The following is a 22289-nucleotide window of genomic DNA, read 5'->3' as shown; positions in this document are numbered from 1 at the left end:
TTGATGCATTGGTTTCCAATTATGTTGCTTAGGAAATAAAATCAGTTACAGGACTCAGAGTGAAGCAGTGTATGTCAGAAATAAAATATATATGACTACGGCAGAAGTAGGACACCAATGTATTGGTATCCTAATTCAAGTTTTCAATCCGTCTTGCATGAAAATTGATGCCACCAACACCCACAGAATGTATGAAAATGAAACTCGACTTCGACTATTGAAGCTGAAGTGAAGCCAGTGTGTTTGTAAACAACCAAAAACATAAGTGAAATCCTTCGTATTGAATGGAGCCTCTGTAAAACAAAAGTATGTTGTTTTGCATTCAATTAATGTGGCCATAGTTGTTTGGTTAGATCAGGGCGAGGAAACTTGCGACTCCGCAGCCACATGCAGCTCTTAGGCCCCCTCTCCAATGGCTCCCTGTGGCTTTGACCAAAAATTAGGCTACATGGAAAAAACATCACGGTTATTTTTGAACATTTTCATTTTCATTTATCATTGTTGTAGGCCTACAGTGATTCTTACATTATCCAATTGTAAAAATGTGTAGGCTACCCTATAGGCGTACAACAAATTTTAAAACATGCTTAAACATTTCGTCAAATAAAATGTGAGTCATAACTATGTCTACTGCCTGTCCCTGACGCCTTGTCTCTAAATTTTGCCAAACATCAAGAGTGGTGGCTTGTCCTGAGTCTCCTTGGCAGCTCCTTAGCTGTGGATTCCAAATCCAGACAGGAAAAATCTTGGAGGAAAATATTGAATTTAGTAGTGCATAGACAGATTTGTTTACTTTTCATAAATACCTTGCTGCAGAGTAGCCACCTAATGATAAAACATACTAATGATTAGACCTACTAGTAATGTTGATAAGCTTATTTAGACTTAATAGGGCTGTGTTAGTTTTATTATAAGGAGATTATGCATCTTGACTTGTATTAATGACATTTATTTCTCCAGGCATTTTAAGTCCAAAATTTACCAAAATGTCTGAACGTGATCACTTCAAAAAGGACTTATGTGAGTGTTGTCTCATACAAGATGATAATGATAAAAGAAAAACAACATGGGTTTTATTTTTGTAGCTCTGGCCATTGGTTGTATTAGATACAATGACATGTTAATAAGTCACCAAATGAGTGAATATAGTGGCGATCTGGGAATGTGGCAACATTGCTAAGAAAAAAAAATAGAGCAGCAGTTTCAATGTTGTTGTCTCGTGATCATGAGTTAATTATTTCATTATCCTGAGATAACAAAACTCATTTTCTCATGATAATGGGTTGATTTAGAAAACAAAGGCCGATTTGTGAAGATAATTTATCTTGAGAAAATGTCTTTTGTTTTCTTGAGATCATAGGATAATTATGGATAACACCAAAATGAGTGTCTGGTGTATTTGATCACTCCTGATTTCAGCCTTCAAGATCCCTGTCAGGACTGTCCGATGATTGAAGTACAGTGTGATGCGTTAATATATAATGGGTACTCTCTGATATGACATTTTCAGCTTAAATCAGTTGCTACAGTTATCAAAAAAACATCTGTGCATGCTGTTATGGCCCTCCTGATAATAATAATAATAACTAACCTGTGATCTTGCAGCCCATTCTCATTTGCAAGTGGTCAGATACAGATGCTTTGTCACGCCACTCAGCATGTGACATTGATGCCAATGCACCCTTAACATCTTTATGAGACACACCTTATATTCAACTAACTCCAATTTAAACCCATCTGCAGTGATATTTGATGCTGAGAGCACCTGACATAGTATAAAGAGAGAGAAAGTCCGCATACAGTGGGAGGGAGGGGAGGTGGATGGGTCAAACAAAATCACCCAGGAGACCACAGTTCGTTTCCTATTTGAAACAAGAGGTCAGTGTTGTTTTAACGTAACATTACGTAACTCACATACTTTAAATGTAATGTATTAGGTAATATCTATGTCGCATAATGTTATGTAATAAATGTACTTATTTCAACCAGCTGTGCGTCACATAAATACGCTAAATGGTGCCCTGTGCGTCACTATCAGACTCTGAGGGGTGTGTCAAAGTGTCAGTATTTGATGACCAGGGAATGAGAATGGGTTGGATCTTGAGATAGCAGCATTAAACCAAAAAAAGAAAGATTCTTTTAATTGTCTCACAGCCAGGTTGCAAACAAGATCAGTCAAATTTCAAACTGCCAAACTTTGTGGTTCAGTTTTGACTTAGAGTGTTTGCTGTAGTTGTGTGCAATTGCAGTTTTCCTGTGCATCAGAATAAGGGATTATTAGCGTCATTACAGATGTACTCACTTTCAGTATTACCTTCGAATAAAGAGGTATCTAATCTGACAAAATTGTCAGCTTGTTTTCAGGTTATGATCCTCTGACTGCTTGTGCTTTTTGCCCTGTTGGACATAATTAAAGCATTTTCCCAGAGCTCAGCAATTGCTTTGCTGAGTGCAAATTTACCATAATCATTGGCCAGCGTTAAGAAAATAACACCCAAACTGCAGGTATCCTTTAAATTGGCTTAAACTGACACAGAGGGGTTTTACTCTGATGCAGTCAGTGTGTGTTCAGTGATTGCATGACTGTCGGATCCTGAAGCACATTATATGTCATTACATTTGGGACCTATCCGATGTCAACCTCATGTGTGCTGCATGACAGGCTGCACAAAACAAAGACCTCTACTCTGCAACGAGTGCATACATTTGTTACGTGGGTTGCTTTGGAGGGAAAGAAACAGCTAATCTCGTCACCGAGCCAGGACCGAGAGCATGAGAGTGTGTTTCTGACTGAGGCCGTTTGTTTGTGTTTATACATGTGGTCTATTGTAGTTTGCTCGAATGAGCTTTGGTATGAAGTACTTTGTAGCATAAATCTTTTAATCCAATGTCCCTTGTGCACATCTCGACTCAACCCAGTTCACTAAAACAGTTGCTTTGGTGCACTGAAAGCAGAGCTGGAACAGTGACTGAAATGTCTCACCATCATTAGTCCGTTTGGCCTCTGTCTGGGTTTGTTTGTCAAGGGCAGCGAGAAGGGTAAAATAGTTTGGACCTGTGTCGAGCAATTATATAAATTAAATTTGGACTCCTAGACTCCAGACATCATGATGCGGGTATTATCTAAGCCCTGTCAGCCACAAATCCAACGCAACCAACGGGCGTGTTTGATGTGGACAAAAGATCCGTGGTGTTTGCTGCCAGCATTTAAAAACTCCTAATCCCACTTCAGAGAGATGCTGAAGGTTCTTCTAGGATCATCTGTTAGTGTAGATAGAAGGCTAGTTAATCAACCCTGTGTTGGATCGCCGCTATCCTTTTCTCTGATTTCTGAGGCATTCATCAATCAGAGTGAGAACATGTACAGTCCTGGGGGGATGAAATCGTAATACACAGCAGCACACAGGCTGGGCTGCATGCTTGTACAAACACACACAGGCATCGCACAGCAATACATCAAGGACCAGCTCATTCGTACCCTATTGAAAATGTACTCTTCACTGTTGAGCTGCATACAAATACATCTCGTTTTGTTTTGGGAGGCTGCACGCTCGCCCGCATTCCCAATCCCTTGCCTCTGATTCTCACTTTATTTAGTGAGAGAGAGAAAGGGAGGCAGTGGCTCGGCGCTCGAGTCTAGTTATCAGCCGTTGGGGATATTCACAGGCTTATATGGGGGCTGCGAGTGAACTTCGGCTCTCACGCAGCTGACAGAGCAAAGACAGTCATAGGAGGCAGATCTGAGACGGACTCATTACACAGAGGAAGGAAGGAGCAGCATGTCAGGACGAGAATATTAATGACACACAGCCTGAGAGAGACAGAGAGAGAGATGAACTTCATGTAAAATTCATTGTTTAAGTTAGGAAAAGGATTAGTCTCGGCGAAATTGTGATTTAAATTCTGTCTCGTAGCAGGCTATTACTCTTCTCGATTGTGTTTCTCCTGTAAAGATCTGCACAAATGCTGAATGCCAGCCGAAATGACACCCTCTCCCACCCCTGAAGTGTAGAGATCCACAGAAAGAATGGAGTGTTCGCTTGTGAAAAGATGTTGAATAAAGACTTCTGTCCTGTCTCCCTGCTGTCTTTATCAAGTCGATACATTCGACCACCTTCACCCCGGCTCAAAGCTCCACCCCCACTCAGATAGTGCCAACTGATTGACAGGTAATTAGCCAGAGATTGACCAGGGTGTTTTGTAAGAAGGTCCTCGGAGGTTTGAGTAATTCTGCAGCACGAACAGATAGATGCCTCGTGAGCTGTGTTCGTTTACTGACAATTTGAAGTTAGGAGGAAGCCTTTTATGTGGGAGGAGAGAGTCGGAAATGCTCTTGGCACTGCTGGTAGAGATTGTGCTGTGTGGAGGGATTGGTACAGGTCCCTTGGGGTTTGTAAAATACAATAAGTATATAAAGATGTAAGAGAGACAGAAAGAGAGAGAGGGAAAGGGAGGGGCGAAGGGAGAGCGGGAGATTGCCCTCACCTTGATTTGCCTGAGAGAATGGCCCCAGCACTTCCAGTTAATGGGAGAGCCTGTTATCAGCATCAGGGAAGCACCCTTCTGCACCATCTACAGACCTGCCAAAATCTGTTAATCATTTATTTCATCTCACGGACACCATCTGATGGTTTGCTGTTGCATTGTGAAAAGTCTTTAAGCTGTTTTTATGGTTACAACTTATTAAAATCAGCAAGTCTTCAAACCAAAACAACAAGTGGGTCATTTGTCATTGACACATATCAGCATTTTTTTAATGTGGTGCCTCGATCGTCAAAAAACTCATTCTCACTTCCAACTCGTCAAATACTGACGCTTCGTTAGTGGTCCCACATGTCAAGCTATGATGCTCTAGGTACCCCTCTAGCATCTGTTTTGGACCCCCAGAGATGGTGTGTCAATTTACACTCTTTACTTGTATTGTGTCTTTTCAAAATAAACTTCCATTTTCACAGGAAATGTACAGTTTCTGCTTGATAAATGCATACAGTCTTTTTTAAAAATGAACTTAGAACATAGGTCATCATATCCTCATACAGTTTTTATGATATTCTACAAATTAGCCCCCCACAAATGACGTTACTTAAAGTTACTTAAAGTTACATGCATAACATTAGTTAGGTTTAGAGAAGTAGAGTTACTTTGGTAGGTTAAGTAAAAGAAACATGGTGAGGACGTACCTAAAAATGCCTTAAAGTTCATTCAAAATTCACACAGTTCCAAACACCCCAGCCTGCTTCTTTATGGGGAGCATCCTAAGCAGTCCCTTTACTCCCGTCAGCGCATTAGTCATATGATCACAGTCTTCCCAAATATGTAGATTAGACGAGAATTGCTGGCTAATGATCATGTGGGATATATTGTTAGGTTTTGGTTTCTGGCTGGATCCCAAAGCAGAGACAGACGCAAATGTGTAGAAACAAACAAACAAAGTTTATTGATGAAGGAAAAAACAAAATTGCAGGCAGTGGAGGCAGGGTGCTAGCTGGCTAGGAGGTTGTCCACGAGTGAAGAGAGACGAAACTCTGGAAACGTCACAAAGGCTGAGCACATGGAAAACAGGGCAAAAATACAAGTAAGCACAAAAATGCACAAGGCACGAAATCACTACAGAAGCAGCACAGGAAAGGAGTACGCTAAGCATAACTGACACAGACGGAATTATCTAGTAGGCAGGTTGATGAGCTGAGTGGAAACAGGTGTGCCTCGTCAGCTGCAGCGGGAAGAGCCAGTCACGCCCCCTGAAACACACAAGCCTGGCAGGAACAGAAACAGAAAGGGTATTGGTGCATTACCTTACGGAGGAAAATGTATGAGCAATGCATGAGAACAGCCTGCATAGGTAAAACACTTTGTTTTTAAATTGACTTCCTTAGGTTTAGGCAACAAGATCATGTGGTTAGGTGTAGAAAAAAAATTAGGTTTGGCTTAAAATGCTATTGTTACTAACATAATAAGTCATGTGACATGTGCTACTAGCATAATTTGCTACTCATACCAGCACACTGTGTTGTTATTAAAATAACCTGATTGACTTTTGGTTGGACACGAACAGTGGTTTCTCGGGTGAAAGTCCAGAGTTTGTTTATTCTTTATACTGCGGCTGTTGCTCAGAGCATCAAAAAATGCAGCCACCCAGTGTATCTCATACTGCTGCACAAGGGTTTTTGGATGCATCGGTATGTGGCGCCAAAGGGCCACTGACCAACCATCAGTATTTGACGAGTTGGGAGTGAGACAAGACTGTGGTTAAGGTTTGGTTTGGGTAAAGCACCAAAACTGCTTGTTTGAACCTGCATTCAATTGATTTTTTGACTCTTGGTGGCAGTGCAACAAGCTGTAAACACAACACTGACATGTCATCACCTTTTAAGTTGAACACAGTAGCGAACAGTTGTGGATACAGAGCAAAATTATCATTCATTTGGAGTCATGTATCTGGCCATGTGATGCATGCAAGTCCAACATTCACTCCCTGTTAGCTGTGTTTTTGGTCTCTACCGACTCCTGAGGAAAATATCTGTCTCTTTAGCTGCTAGATGCTCCACTTTGTGCACCAGCGAGTCGATTACTGTGTCTGTCTGCTGTTTGGTGCTGAACAGGTGGTGTACTACAGTGGGTTTTTAGAGCTTTATCATTGAAAACAGTGAACTAAAACAGATAAGTTGTGGGCTGGAAAACAAAAGCGGAGGGAAACTGCAGAGTCAGATGAAAATTCTCTGTGAGTGTGTCATTAGGAGTAACCTGCAAGTAGTCATTTAATCCATTGTTGGTATAAAAATAGTGACTGATTGTAGTAATGATTTCAAGAAACTGATATAGAATAGAGGTAGGAGGGTAAGTGATGGGATACAAACTGCAGTCACCAGTCACACAGTGTGATGGCTCAACCACCCTGACCTCCTGCCTAAGAGGTTTGACATCACTATGACAACATCATGCTATTTCTGCCTTCACACGAGGACAAGAACTCTTTGCCAGGAAAGAGTGAACGTGTGTCATTTGTGCGTCAAGTGTATGAACCTGAACAAATGACTAATACTGCTGTTCTTCTGTCTTGTTAACATTTGTAGTGTAGCAAGCAGTGTAGACAAGACTGAGGAACTAATAACAGATATTTTCATCTGCTGTGATGACCCCCTGACCTTTAGGACACATACACAACAAGAAAATAAATACACCAAGACAGACAAATCATACTTAAAAACGTAAAACTTAAAAAATAAATGGATCAACCTCAACGTTAACAATATTTTTATCTATAGAATTATTTCTGTAGATTTCATTAAATACTCACACAATAAAAAAACTGGCCAAAATTATCTTCAACAGTAAAATAATATGTCTTATATCCCCAAAGGAAAGAGATGAAGCCAGACAGACAGTAATGTACAGTGATATATTGTCCATTTGTTGTGCAGAGATCCGTGAGGCGTTTCGTGTTTTGGATCGTGATGGGAATGGTTTCATCTCCAAACAGGAGCTGGGCATGGCCATGCGCTCCCTGGGTTACATGCCCAGCGAAGTGGAGCTGGCCATCATCATGCAGAGACTGGACATGGATGGTGAGGCACTACATAAGGACACACACTTGGGTGCATGCACAGAGCATGCACGCAAACACACAGAGTGAACCTTTTTCATAAAGGGCTGTTTAACATAAACTGCATGAGTGTAATGTTTATTTACCATTGTGTCTGTGTTGAAATATGACGGGCACAAGAAGAATGATTTCCTTCCAAAGAAAGAAGCTGAATGACAAATTGTCTGTGTTGAATTTTAATGTGATGTAAATGAAAAAAAAAGTTAATATATGATGCCAAAAACATAATGCCTCTTTTACTTGCTTGAAGCAAAATGAGCTTTTGAGTTACAGCCTATGTTCCCCTGTTTCTAAACTGCCTTAAGAGCAGCAGGTGGTCAATTGTCAAAAATAAATTCCCCTGGAGACAATAAAGAGAGAACCTGTCTGCTCCTGCTCCTTAAACTCCAGCTCTGCTTGTAAATCCACAGAGGATTGCATTTAGTCCTAAGCAGTCCCTGAATCACAAACAAGCTAGTCAATCTTTCAACTCGTTCTTATCTGCCTGTTCTTGATTCCACAGTTCGCAATAAATATCAAAGGTCAAAGCTAAAAGCTTTTTGCTTTTGCCTCCCTGAGTAGTCTGACCATCTGAGAGCAGCGCTGCCATTTGTTCCAAGGGGAGACAATATATCTTTTAAAATCCTCTACCTCTGACTTCTATCATCTCGATGTCGTCGCTAATAAAGCACTGAAAGCGGGCATAGGCGCAATTAGTTTAGGAATGTCAATTATTATCAGGTGTTAGACAATCTGCACGGTCCTCCAGATGATTAATTTTGTGCCGTTAAATCCCTTCTTCAATAATATTAATCCACTGATCTCTACAATTATATTCTTGTCCTGCCCTCAGGTTTAAGGCAAAGTAGTCTTAAAATATAAGATTCTATTATGTTAATTTAAAGCTGCATTTTTTAAGAAACTGCAGTCAGGATCCAGAGCAGAGAACTGACGCTGTTTAATACTAATGATATACTGTGTTACAAAGTAACACTTCCATTTACGGCTCTGCAATTTCCTAGTTATTTCGGAGGCATTTTCTGGAACCAACTGTGTAATTTGGCACTAATCATAGGAGGGGGGGTGAGTTCCTTGAAATAACAGCTTCATTTAAACCTAAGTAAATAGAATTGAAAATTCAATTCTCCATACATGTTGAACTCTATTTTCTTGCATGTTCAGCTGGCCTACTGTGCTGTGACTAAAACACTCCCTATGTTACACAGCAGTTAATTAAAATTCATTCAGTGCAAGAGCGCAAATTGAATGTTGTCTCTATTTTCCCTGTAATTAGCACCAAATTACACAGTTCTTTCCAGAGAACTTCTTGGAAATTATTCAGAAATTACAGACCCATAAAATAAAAAGTTATCCTGCCACCAATACTAACACGGCAGCACTGAGACTGGTGCAGACTACTTCTACATCATCTTGTAGCACATAACAAATAGAACATTAGATAACGCTGTAAACTGATGGTAACATCAATATTGGCAATATGTAGTATAATAAGTTTATGCAGTAACTCGGCTATAAGACATGCTGTGGAGATGTTCAGTGAGTATTAATTCCACGGGACGCTGGTTGTTGATTGCTATCTCCAGCAACATGCAGGAGTAGAATACATAATGCACTTACAAGTTGTGTCCCCTGAATTTAAAATTGTGAAATGTTCCCCGAATTGTTGCTTCAAAGCAAAAACGAGCCCGCAATCACTCGCATGCAGACACACACAGGCGCGCACTCGCACAGGTGCAGATACCTTATTTGATAGGTGAATTAGTGTTGATGATGCATGGGTGTTTGTCACGGATGGGGGCACATCCATCTGTTGATCTACCTCAGGGCGCTTTTCTTTGTTTCAGCAAGCGAATAAACTTCAGCATAAAATGCATTATTTAGCTCCTGTCTGCCAGCCTTCCTGTCTGTGTTTCTGATTTTCTTTTGTCCCGGTCTGTCTCCCTGCCCTTTTCCGTACGTGTGTGTGTATGTGTGTGTGTGTGTGCCTGCCTGCCTGCAGGGGACGGCCAGGTGGACTTTGAGGAGTTCATGACGATACTGGGGCCCAAACTGCTGTCATCCGACAACCGAGAAGGATTCCTGGGCAACACCATCGACAACATCTTCTGGCAGGTGAAAGACAAAAACCTCCTCCTCCCGACGCCGGAGTCTGTTTCTCATCACTCACAATCCTCATCGCTTATCAGTTACATCCTTTATGCCTCTGCTCACTAACTCTGCCTCACCTCTCACTGTGTATTTCAGCAGTCAGAGCAAGTCTTGCATCCTTAAGCACAATCCTGGTTTCTGCAGGGACTCTGCACAGGCACACACCTACCTAAAGTGCAAAAATACACACACACACACACACACACACACACACACAAACACACAAACACACTCTCAGGCCCCCCACCTGCTTCTTCTGTTCTCTGACAAAAACAGAGAGTTTTTTTTCTCTCGACTCAGGGCCTTGAAGGAAAAGAGACCTGCTGAGAATTAAATGTGTTTCGTTATGTGAGTATGTGTATGTTTTGGGGTTTGGGTTTGTGTGTGTGTGTTTATCATTCACATTGTTGCAGAGGGTATTACCATAATAAAGATTTCAGGGATGTGCCTCTGTATGAGGAAAGTCTAAGCTTGTGCGCTCTTAAGTGTCCAAACATGGCCTCAGTGGTGATTAAGGCTGCAGCTCATCTACATGCTTTTGAACGTGCTTGCTTTGTTTTTGAAAATTACTCCGGACAGAAAATTTGCTGCTCTCAGAGTGCTTCTTTGCCTCTTAGGTAAGACATGCGACAATAATGAAAAGTGCAGGGTTTTGAGTGTGTAGGGAAGGGGGCGGGGGGGGAGTTGAGCGCGAGGACGGCTGGTTGAGCAGGGTGACAGCTCTCAGGAAGCTGTTCTCTGCTTTCCTTGAGTCAAATGAGAGGAGAAACATTTAGAGGGTGACTCACTGAAATGAGGAGGTGTGTGTGTTTCAGGTTACAAACACATACTGGGCTACATTTACATAGACATTTTTACCCTAGTTTTCATTGTGCAATCATTTCAGGAAATATCTTTAAAAAAAAAAACTATCCATGCCATTCACGCATCAGAGACTGATTTTAACATCAAGACCGTTTCTTTCCACATCGTGTGAAATGGAACACCTTTTATAAATGAGACACACTGCATCCATGAAGCAGGGATGGAGCAAGACGGACTACAGTGTGCCAGCCAGCACGGCTGAAAGAGATGAGAGAATAGAGCGGCGAGCTGGACAATATGTGGGGAATGGGGAGGGTGGTGTTGGTGGTGCTGGCGAGGGGGATGCCCCACATAAAGATACAGGAATATAAAGGAAAACCACAAAGGAGGAGAGTGGGAGAAAATGAAAGAAGAGGTACGGGAGGCTGTGATTCATGAAGGTCGCAGACTGTGTTCGTCTCAGGGGTGATTTAAAATGTTCACCTCCCACAAAGAGACAGAGAGACTAAAAGAAAACAGGAAGAAGGGGAAGGAAAAAATGAGAGACGGAAGAGGAGAGAAGCAGGAGAGGGAGCGAGGAATGAAAGCGTATAGGAAGAGAGAGGAGGAGGAGGAGGGGGAGGAAATGGTGGGAGGAAGTGTGTCTCTGGGGACAGTGAGAGCAGCATTTTGTGTGTGTGTATGTTGTGTGTCTGTTTATATTTCACAGACCTCAGAGGGAGACAGGAAGAGAGGGAGAGTCATTGTGTAGAAAAAAAAAAAAAGATGGAAGAGAAGGAGGCACATCATGGTGGGCCATAATGACTCAGTTCAGTATGTTCAGATAATATTCTCCTGGCACAGTGAGATGTATAATGATTGACTTCTTCAAGGAGAAGAAGGAGTTGGCTTGTTTTGTGTGTAATTGCATTTCACCTCAGTGAGTGAATTTTTGTGCATCTGTTGAATACATTTTGTGTGTCCACTGCTTGTTTAGATTCAGTGTGCCGTTAAAATATCTAAAAAACCTTTCTGTTTTCCTGTTTATTTTCCACTGTAGCGTGGTCCGGGTAAAAGCTTGGGGAGATTTAGATGCATACTGTATCTGCTTTGAAAAACTCCTGACTCAAGTTGCCTCTTTTCTGCTGACAGTCAGTAAATTAGATTTGAAAAAGGGAGCACCCAGTCTTCCATTGCAAATGAAGCTAGAGTGCCTAAAGATGGAAAACAAACACAAGCCAATATCACAACAATGTTTATGGTCTATAAGCAATATGTTTACGCTGAGATAGCGCTGGAGAGAGGTCTGAAGAATCTTAAATCGGTGTACAATAGCGAGAAATGTTATCAGTGTCTTTGGCAGATGCTTTTTGTCTTAAAGGACAATACGTATCAGGAGCAGTTTTGGGGGTTTTGCTCTACTTGATACAACATGTAGACAGGAGAAACTGGGAATTGAGCCAACCGTACAATAAATTCCCAACCTGCTCTATCGCCTGAGTAACTGCCCCCACAAGGACCACCAAACCATGTATAGCCCTCTTTTTAAAGAGTAATGTTTCTTTCTTGGGGGTTAGAGGTTTGGGTTTTTGCTGACCTCAAGAGGTATAACTTTTTACCTTTGCTCTAGTTTCTCTAGTTTTTTGTTCACTTTATTTATTGTATACATGCACAGAGGTAAAAACAGATATATATAGATAATAAAAAACAAAACAAAAAAGAGAATTAGAATGACTGCCTTGTGGTTGAATGCCTCCGCCAACCAGTCAAGTTGCCAGGTGCAGTTACTTCCTGAAGTTCCTCCGTTGGTTGTCTATGCCTGGATGTATTTTTTTATGAATAAAATAAATGAGGGTGTTACCATATTTGATGCAATTGCGGTGGCACAGTAGAACAGTGGTTAGCACTGTCGCCTCACAGTAAAAGGGTTCAGCATGGGTTTTCTCCAGGTACTCAGGCTTCCTCCTACAGTCCAAAGACATGCATGTTAACTGTTGACTCTACATTGTCCGTAGGTGTGAATGTGAGTGTGGTTGTCTGTCTCTATGGGCTCTAGTTTCGCAGACTGGGCGCAGTGGGGGCGCAGCGCACCTGCGCTTCGCCAACTGGGTGTGGCCAGGCGGATTTTGTAAGTTTGGCACACCGTGCGCCCTGGCGCAGCTACTCCTCTTTCCCACCTCCGTCCCTCCTACCTGCGCAAGTCGGAAAGAGGGAGGACAGAAGGCGTGGAGTGGGTTTTACACACATCACATCAATCAAATGAGCCCCTCTCCTCGCCCTTAAATGCGCCGCGCGAAGGTGTAATGAGAGTTTACTCAATTCGCCATGGCAGAAGAGAGCAGCAGCGTCAGATGGCCAAACTCCTCCCAGGAGGAAACTGATGTTTTGGTCCAGGAGGTCCAAACTCGCAGTGTCCGAATATACGGAACTGCGAGCAGACCTCCACGGGCTGATGATGCAAAGGTAGCCTGGGAGGAGGTCACCACAATTGTAAATCAATGATGCGTTTCTCTCGTGCGCGCGCGCTCTCTCTCTTTCTCTCTCTGCAGTCTCACTCTGTTTCTGTTCTTTTGACTTTTCTAAGATGACAGATGCTGAATATATACTCCCTATCTGATGCTGTGGCTGTTTGTGGTTGGCTGAGAGGGATGTGAACTCATTAGTTTGCAGCTGTGTTAATCAAATCAGGTTCGGTTTCCATTACGCGTGCCAAACTTGCCAAACGGTGCCAATCCCCTTTGATCTGACATCAGATGTGACAGGACAGTCGATATAGAGTTACATTTATGTGCTGATAGCAGATAGTTGCATTGAATAGTGGTTTTGTGGCTATTTATTGCATCGTTAATGTGCCTGACATTCTGGAAACCTGCCTGTGAGGTTTTGGTGACGTGTGCGCACTGTCTGCCGGTCAGCCAAACTTCAGCTTACACCGGCTGCGCTCTGCCTGCGCTGACAGTAGACCTGGTTTCAGCTGGCGAGCTTTTAGCGCACCTTCGGCGAAGCCTTTTGGCACGAAACTGCCACTGTGCCAAGCTGGATCTGTCGACACCTCACCCTGCTGCGCCACCACACCCATCTCAGCGCACCTCGGTCTGCCAAACTACCAAACTGAGCGCGCCTCGGGTTGCGCTGCTCGAAACTAGCTCTGCGCGGGGTTCACCACCATGCACCACCTGCGCTGCGCCGGGAAACTAGAGCCCTGTGTGTCAGCCCTGTGATAGTCTGGCGACCTGTCCAGGGTGTACCCCGCCTCTCGTCCAATGTCAGCTGGGATAGGCTGGATTGGATTTATATAGCGCTTTTCAGGATACTCAAAGATGCTTCACAGAGAACAACAACAGCAGTCAAAACAAAATCCATAGGGAGGAAGGGAGGGAGGGAAATACTGCGGAAGGGGTGAAGTACACTGAACTTTGAGGTTATAGGCAGTTTTGAAAAGGTGTGTTCTGAGGGTTTTCTTGAGAGTAAGGAGGAGTTCCAGGCGGTTGGCATCAGCAAACCTAAGAGTGCAGGAGGGAGTGAAGGAGCTCAGACAGGTATGAGGGAGCCAGGTTGTGGAGAGCTTTGTGAGTGATGATGAGGTGTTTGAAGTTCATACACGTCTTCAACCCGACAGCACAGAAGATCTATACCATCAGCACAGTTTCAAGGTGGACATCCAGAATTAGTGTTACCAACTCAGTATCTGACCAAATGTCTCCTCCTCTGTTCCTGAGTTATGGCGTTGACTAATGGCCAGAAAAGTGTTGTTGCAGAACATTATAATGTCAAAGTTAAACTGAACTTTGACTTCTTGGATATAAAATGTCATCACTTCATCATTAGCCTATGGATTCTTGAGTTATGGCCAAAACTTGTTTTGTGAGGTCGCAGTGAACTTGATCTTTGACCACTAAAATCTAATCAGTTCATTTTTGAATCCAAGTGGACGTTTGTGCCAGATGTAATGAAATTCCCTCTAGGCGTTCCTGAGATATCACATTCAGGAGAATAGTACAGATGCATGGACAACCTGAAAATGCCTCTGGCCAGAGGCATAAAAATTACATTTGCAATGTATAACATCAGAGCTTGTGTTAGGTGCATCCTATTATAACTGTTTAATGACTTAAGGGTCTTAATAGCTTTTTTGTTTTTAATATTAAGATGGTGCTATAGGTCTAAATTCATTAATAAAGTGCAGAAAATTCAGCTTGGTTCCTGACCATTTTTTTCTCATGAATATAGAATATTCCAAAAACTCTCTTTGACTGAAGTAACACATTACATCAAACATTTACTTCAACATTCATCTTGAGTTCCTTTTTTTTTTTTGGAAAGGTGGCTACATCAATCCAAAAACATTCATGTGTATAAACAGTGAAGAAATAGATGTGAAATACTCTCCAACTCAGGTCCACAAAAATCACACTTCTAATCAATATTCAGTCTGAATCTTTCTAGCAGAAGTTGTACTGGGTAAAGTCTGTGTAACATCTTCAAAGAAACTCCTTTAAGCTTGTTATTGATGCAGTGTTCATCCCAAATTTTCCATGCTTTCTTCCCCTATTTATCATTAAATGAGGAAGACAAAAACATCTAGATGAAGGGACAGAAGCATAGCTAAGTGTGTTTGTGATATTTTTGATAGAGCACTTCTCTTTCAATATAAAAGTTCCACCAATATAAATATATTTTCCACACAATCTCCAAAATTCAGAGGTAGATCTTCTGCACCAGAGTTTTGTAGAAGCGATATAAGCACACACAGAGTCCATAACAATAGCATACTCCTTGCTGCAGTGATGTGCAGATGTACTCTGGGATCATGTGACATCACTGTTGGTTGTGGTTTAAGGTGCAACAAAGCACACTTTTGACCACACCCAACCACACACTAATGATGCCAAGTAAAGCCGGAGGTGTAGCTTAGACCATAGACTGTTTTTAAAGGTAAACTGTATGTCGCTACTTCCAACCAGTGGGTACAAAAATGAAGCCAAAATATGCTGCCATTTTGCGGGTCTTGGAGCCAGAGTCTGCGCAGTAGCGATCAGGAAGTGGAGGGATGATATCAAGTTACAATCCACAGGCCTACATCCATCCAACCCAATCGAGAACAGCACCACTGATTGTGAGCACACAGCTCTTATTCATGACATCACACCCCATTTTTACAGCATCAAATATCTAACCAAAACCAAACTTATCAGAAAATGAACACTTGAACATACGTCAGCATGATAAGACCTACCTAACATGACAGAAACATCTTTGGAAAAAATGTATTTGATGTGTACTTTTATGTTTTACTTTGCCCCATGTTCCATCCGCTGATATGAAGGGGGCTGAGTTTATGACCTATACTGCAGCCAGCCACCAGGGTGCGATCTAGATGTTTTGGCTTCACTTTTGGGGAGCTGTCATGCTTTTTATCTTTATATACAGTCACTGGTTTAGGCTGTAAACAGCAGGAATCAGCTACCCTGGGTTTGTCCAACAATACACAACAGTCCACCTCCCACCTTACTGTTTTTTTATGTAAGTTGTAGTTTTTACGTGAAAGTTAAGTGCAGGACTATTTCTTGTGCATGTGCACTTGCTTCCTGGAGTCTCCGTTTGGAGACGCACAGTGGTGTCAACACTCTTTATGCTAAGCTAAGAAAACTAGTCTCCTGGTTCCAGCTTAATGAGCACACAGATATGAGAGTAGTACTGATCTTCTTATCTAGCTCTTGGCAAGAAAGTAAAAAGCACGTTTCCCAAAATGCTGCACTACTCCAGAGGAAACTTGTGGTCATGGTTGAAAGAATGACTGATATTAAAGATTGGGATGCCAGTCATGGTCTCCAGGTGTCAAAGTAACATACACCACACAGCCATCTATCCACCCTGACCTTCTGCCCAAGACGTTTTGAAATAATATACAGTATCATCATCATCATCACTCTACTCCCACCTTTGTGAAGACGACAGAACAGTCATTATTTGTCCGACCGAAAGAGGCCATTTGCCAGAAATACGTAAACTAACATAAGTCATTTTAAGCACTTTAGAAAAACTACACTGTCATTTTTTTTTTGGCTGAGGTCAGTCTCTCCAGGCAGGCAATGATGTCCAATTATTTCCACTGTGTGAAAATCAAATGGCAGACTCTTTGAACTTGTGAACATCCAGTCTGCACTTATTTATGTCAAAAGTCATATTACAAGTGTTAGGTTAAAGTTATATTAAGTTACACAGGGTTTTTCTGCCGACCACCTGTCAGTAATATTTTCAATGAAAACAGAGACTAAAAAGAGGGATGAGGGAGGCAGAATGAAATATCCGGCCAGTGACAGGCTTATCACTGCCGTCTGCATCTGTTGAGACAGTCTGCAGTGTTCATACTGATGACCGCTGATGCCAAATGTAGAGTAATTTTTTTTCTATTTTTTTTTTAAACGTTACATAATAACTGCCATTTGGTGAATGGTTTCATCCAAAGTGTACCTCCACGAGTGCAATTATTTTATCTCTGGTGTCTAAAAAGGGACTGGGACAGGGACTCTTCGCTCTCCGTGCCTGGACTGTGGAACATTTTGCTTCGGATTGCATTTCATCACATTCAATTGTGACTGATTCTGTTTCTGTGGACCTAATTCATCTATTATTCATTCGTGGTTGGCTGTAGCCTCTGCTGTCTTTGTTAAAAATAACTTATTGTACCTGCAATTTTATACCAAGATGTGTCCTCTATGCAGTATTGTAGTCAAGACCACCTAAACTGAAACCAAGTCATGATCAAGACCAGGGTGAACTGAGGCCGAGACGAGACCAAGGTCAGACCAGGGCGAGTCCTACACTGCATGACACATGATAAAATGTGGAACATGCAAACCACAGGCACTCCTCTAACTGACCCGAAAGATCGACATCTCCATAAAAACCACCACAAAAAAACAAATGATTCCTCTCCATTCACCTCTTTCACCACAAAGGAGACAAAGCAGGTGCTGCCTTGTACTCATCTTCATCTCTCTTATCGACATACTGTATATATGTGTGTATGTATAAATGTACCATGAAAATATCTTTAAAAAATAATCAAAGGGTATTGCAGAGGTTTCTTTCATGTGTGGGAATTTTCCTTTGTTTTCTGTGAGCAAACACACAAGGAGCTGAAATCAATTTAACCATCTCTATTCGACACCTCTGTTTTTGCACGGACAATTATCCCTGAAGAATAAAATCCAGAGTCCTCTTTATCTGAGACTGAGACAACACCGACTTAAACTGCGGTCAAGTCATGAGACCAAGACCTTCAAAAAGTGTATCTCGAGTACTACAGCACTGCCTCTATGCGTGTGTGTGTATTGTGTACATAGTATAGGGCATTTTGTAAACATTTTCCTTTTGGTTAAAGCACTTTAATACAAAGTGAGACAAAAACTTCACTCGGACTTGAAGGTGCCACCTAACCCTGACAACACTGCTGCCGGACAGAAAAATAGGAAAGTACAGAATAAAAGAAACAATGCTCGAAGCTTGTCACTCTGGGTGACTTTTTAGAGAAGGGTCAGGAGACAAAGCATGTGGACGACTGACGAAACAAGCTTGTTCTGTATGAGGGCAGGCAGGCTTAGACAGGAGGGACGGCGTGTAAGCACCTGTTCTTCTGATTGATGTGTCCTGGCTCCTTCAGTATGTCACCGGTCACCGCTCACGGCCCCCTGTTGTTTTCCTGTCACATGCACACTCACAGGCACACAAACACACACACACACGTCACGTATTTTAGTTCATTCAGTGAAAGATGAAATGCTCAGACAGGCAAACTCTAGAGTCTTTGCATCCCCTGTTCATCTGTGTGCGTGTGTGTGTGTATGTCCTTCAGAGACCGGGCAGCAGGAGAAATCACTCTGTTGGTTGGTAACAGGTAGCGGCTCCACTGTGGCTTTCCCCCCCTCAGACAGACAGGAACATTACACATACTCCGTGCTCCTGCTCTGAGCTGTCATGTTGTCTGTCCTGCGGCTGCAGTCCAAAGAGTTGTTCCTCCATTTTCCAGCATCCATTCAACCCAGAGACAGCTTTGGCAAGGAGGAGAGCAGAGATCAGGCAGCTCAGGCCCTCAAACTGCGGCTGCCACTCCCTGTTTCTCTGCCCTGGAGTGCAACACGAGGTTGCATGAGTCAGAGCAGTTAAACATCCAATCTCTGTTTTTATTTGGCTGCATAAATCTGAAGTATAATCACGTGAATTATAAAAAAAAATCAGACATAGATAAAAATCAGCATTATTGAAAATGTAGGCCTGTTATGAAGATTAATCTGAGATTGTGTTTTTGTCGTGGAGCACCTTCAAAGACTTTGGAGGTGGAGAAACACTTTTGTTCACATTTTGATTTATTTTTTTCCCATTCGCTGTGGCTGAGGTGCATGCAATTTATTATGCTGTTATTTTGAATCTTGTTTGTTGTGTCAGACAGACCCTCTGTCTTTATCCTCTCCTGTCACTTTTGCTTGTTTGCTATTCAAAATAGCCTCGGAGAGAAACCGAGCCCTCTCCAAAACAAAAGAAAAAGGTCATTTTGGTTTCATCAAGTTTGCCAAATTGTGAATAATATTGATTCCACACTCTTTTGAGGTTTTCTCTTTTTACCGTAGCTACCAAATAGAGTATCTGCATGAGCGAGGGGGAAGAGAAAAAGATAGAAAACCAGACAGAGACTCCACAATTTAATGAGTGTGTTTGTCTTTGTATAAGTGAGAAGATTTTTCCGTTTACTGCAGTGTCCCAGGTTTGCTATTAGTGTGTGTGTGTGTGTGTGTGTGTGTGTGTGTGTGTGCATCCATAGGCATGTTTCCATAATTACAGTGTAAATCACCTGAAAAGTCAGTCTGAATGGTTAGATTGGATCAATACATATTTGCAGTGCATTATGGCTGCACATCAGTGCACACACCAGCAGACATGCAAAATATAAAACAAATAAGAAACCGCTCAATATTCGTGTGTGTATGTGTGTGTGTGTTTCTTATCATGTGTGTATGCCTGTTGGTAGATGATATCATTAATATCTTAGTCATGTTCCACTGATTGCCTTTGTTGTAGTGTTGTTATCTGACATTGCAGATAACATTGATAAATACAGCTGCGTATAATTTGATTTTTTTTTTCAAGTCAAGTTCAAAAACAATACCTGAGATTAAAATATTGAAGTGAAACATTTTCCTATACCTTACTTTGATAAATATTTTCAAGTATTAAATGTAATCTTGATATTGTCTTGACAGTTGAGAAGCTCAATAAAATAAATGTCCAAATCTTGCTTTAAATCGGAATATATGGTTAAAGGAATAATATGACATATATGCTTATTTGCTTTTTTGCTGAGAGTTAAATGAAAACGTTGATACCACATTCCTATCTGTTGAATATGAGTCTATAACCAAGAGACAGCTTAGCTTAGCTTGGCATAAAGACTGGAAGCAGCTGGGCTTCTCCAAAAGTTGAAAACATTCCATCTACCAGCACCTTTAAAGGTCACTAATTAGCATGTTGTCTCCTTTGTTTAATGCTTATAAAAACTGCATACTCAAAAAGATATGTTGAGGTTTTACTAGGGGATATATGCTGGACTTCTTGACCAGGAACAGTGACTTGCTGGATTCTCTGCTAGTTGCCTGGCAACCTCACAGTGACGAAAAGATTCTATAAAGTCAATGCAGGCACATAACCTCCCATAAATAACGTGAGCTTTAGTGGGTCTGGTAAGCAGATTTTGTTACCTTTGGACAGAGCCAAGATAGTTGTTTCCCCGTGCTACCAGTTGCTAAGCTAATGCTTCATCTTTAAAGGTCCAGTGTGCAGGATTCAGGGGGATATATGGGCAGAAATGTGATATAATAAGTATGTTTGTGTTTCAGTGCAAAATCACCTGAAAATAAGAATCATTATTTTTGTTGCCTGAAAATAAGATGTTTATATGTACATAGGGAGTGGGTCCTCATCAAGAAGTCTGCCATGTTGCACAGCCATATTCCTTCAGTAGACCAGTATGGCTCTAGGTACGACCCTTCACGTTGTCATGTTTTTTGCATGGGCGATCATAAGCCCCTTTTACACTGCCAGATTTGCCACGAAAGTTGGTCCATTTTGCCGACAAGCTGCAAGCGTTTAGACACACAGAGCCGGATTGGCTAGCTGATCCGAGGTGCCCAATTTTCCGCCTCGTAGGGTAGTCATATTGGCAGAACCCTTTTAGTTTAAACAGACCAAGGCAGCCTTCCGCAACGGGAGGGGCTGTTGAAGACTTGTGGGAGGAGCTGTTGATGACGCCGCACGTGCAAGCCACTGGCGGTGGATAAACAGGAAACAGCTGATAGCAGGAATTAGCAAGCAGGTAGTAGCAAGGGGGAAACGCAAACCTGACAGACACTGTAAAGATGAGCAACTGGGGAGACAAGGAATTGGGCGCCCTCCTTGTCCTCGCAAACGAAGAGGCCATTAACCGTCATATGACAGGAACAGTGAAGAACGGGCCAACTTACAAGAGAATCGCCTAAGGACTGACTAGCCGCGGCTTCCCTCCCATGTCACTGTTTACGTCACACACTGAGCTACATGGTTTGTTACTTGCTCACACCCCCCATTGCCCCGGAAAAGGCACATTCTGTATTACGCGATTTTGTTTTTATACTGCCAATGCTGAAAAAAGACTGATTGGGCTTTCCTGCAAATTTGCACATCTCCTATCTAAAAAGGCTATAGTTAGCAGCCCCTCTGAGATGAGCAGCATTGGAAAAACAAGATTTTTTATCTTTATTTTTTGTGAGAAACTGCTTCATTCAGTGTTTTTACCAGCTTAAAGCCCAGTTCAGATCAAACATTCCTGATGAGATGAAGCTGTTTTAGAACATTGCAGAGAAAATTTGCTGCAGTGTGAACTGGCCGGTCTGAGTTCAACTCAAGCTGGCTGATGGTGTCACCTGCAACTCAAAACGTAAATCACATCACCTGTTTCAACAGCCAGTCACCTTGTAGTGAAGTCTGCTGGTCGAGTCAGAATGACCGCAGATGGTGTATACACTTGCTGCAGCAGGTGCTCCGTCCCTGCTGAGCCCTTTGTTTCCATTCTCACCATGTGCTGGTGTTGGATGGTGGGTTGCTATGTGCATTGTTTCTGTTTTTCACTGTTTCATCACTACTACAAATGCAGCTGTAGCCAGTATCTCACTATCACTGTCCTCGTTCATATTTTAAGAAGCTACAAATTATATTCAGCCACAAAATAAGCCTGAAAAGCTGGAAATCAGAACACAGATACACCGTCTGATCTAGTTGCAATGGTGTGAACCGGAACATTGCAGAAGATTGCAAGTAGTTGCCTGTTTCAACTTGTTTCGCCACGAATCATTGGTCTGACCTGGGTCTGTTTGGTTGGGAGAGGGAGAGACCTCTGCAGATAATTCAGCTCCCAGTAAAACCCTCCTGAGTAATGAACACTGAGGGAATCCTAACTGGGAGTTCAGGCTTGGCACATGGGAGAAGTTCAGCTGGTTGCAATCTGCAGTTCTCACCACTAGATGCCACTAAATCCTACACACTGCTCCTTTAACAGACAGACACGAGGGTGGTATCAACCTTTTCATCTAACTTGCAGCAAGAGAGCGATTCTGTTTCCCAAAACAGGCATTCACTGTCAAGTTTTGGTACTTGATGGTCACACATTTTGGTCGGTACCAGTAGGCCACTGAGGTGTGATACCCAGTCCTACTAGTAGTACAAT

At 42.2% G+C, this 22289-nt stretch overlaps 1 protein-coding gene across 3 annotated transcripts in view; it reads left to right on the top strand.

Annotated features, from left to right (window-relative positions):
* Window positions 1-22289, top strand: part of caln2 (calneuron 2) — a 44137-nt gene that overhangs the window by 8102 nt on the left and 13746 nt on the right. For all 3 annotated transcript variants that reach the window (XM_033634127.2, XM_078172507.1, XM_078172506.1), the window contains exons 3-4: window positions 7422-7565; window positions 9603-9715. In XM_033634127.2, the coding sequence (XP_033490018.1) occupies window positions 7422-7565; window positions 9603-9715 (257 nt within the window). The remainder of the gene's footprint in view (window positions 1-7421; window positions 7566-9602; window positions 9716-22289) is intronic.

Source organism: Epinephelus lanceolatus, chromosome 11 (genome assembly GCF_041903045.1).
Source record: "Epinephelus lanceolatus isolate andai-2023 chromosome 11, ASM4190304v1, whole genome shotgun sequence".
In the NCBI taxonomy this organism is placed as follows: Eukaryota; Metazoa; Chordata; class Actinopteri; order Perciformes; family Serranidae; genus Epinephelus; species Epinephelus lanceolatus.
The sequence above is the reverse complement of the archived record's forward strand: the minus strand, read 5'-3'. Positions and strand labels throughout refer to the sequence as shown.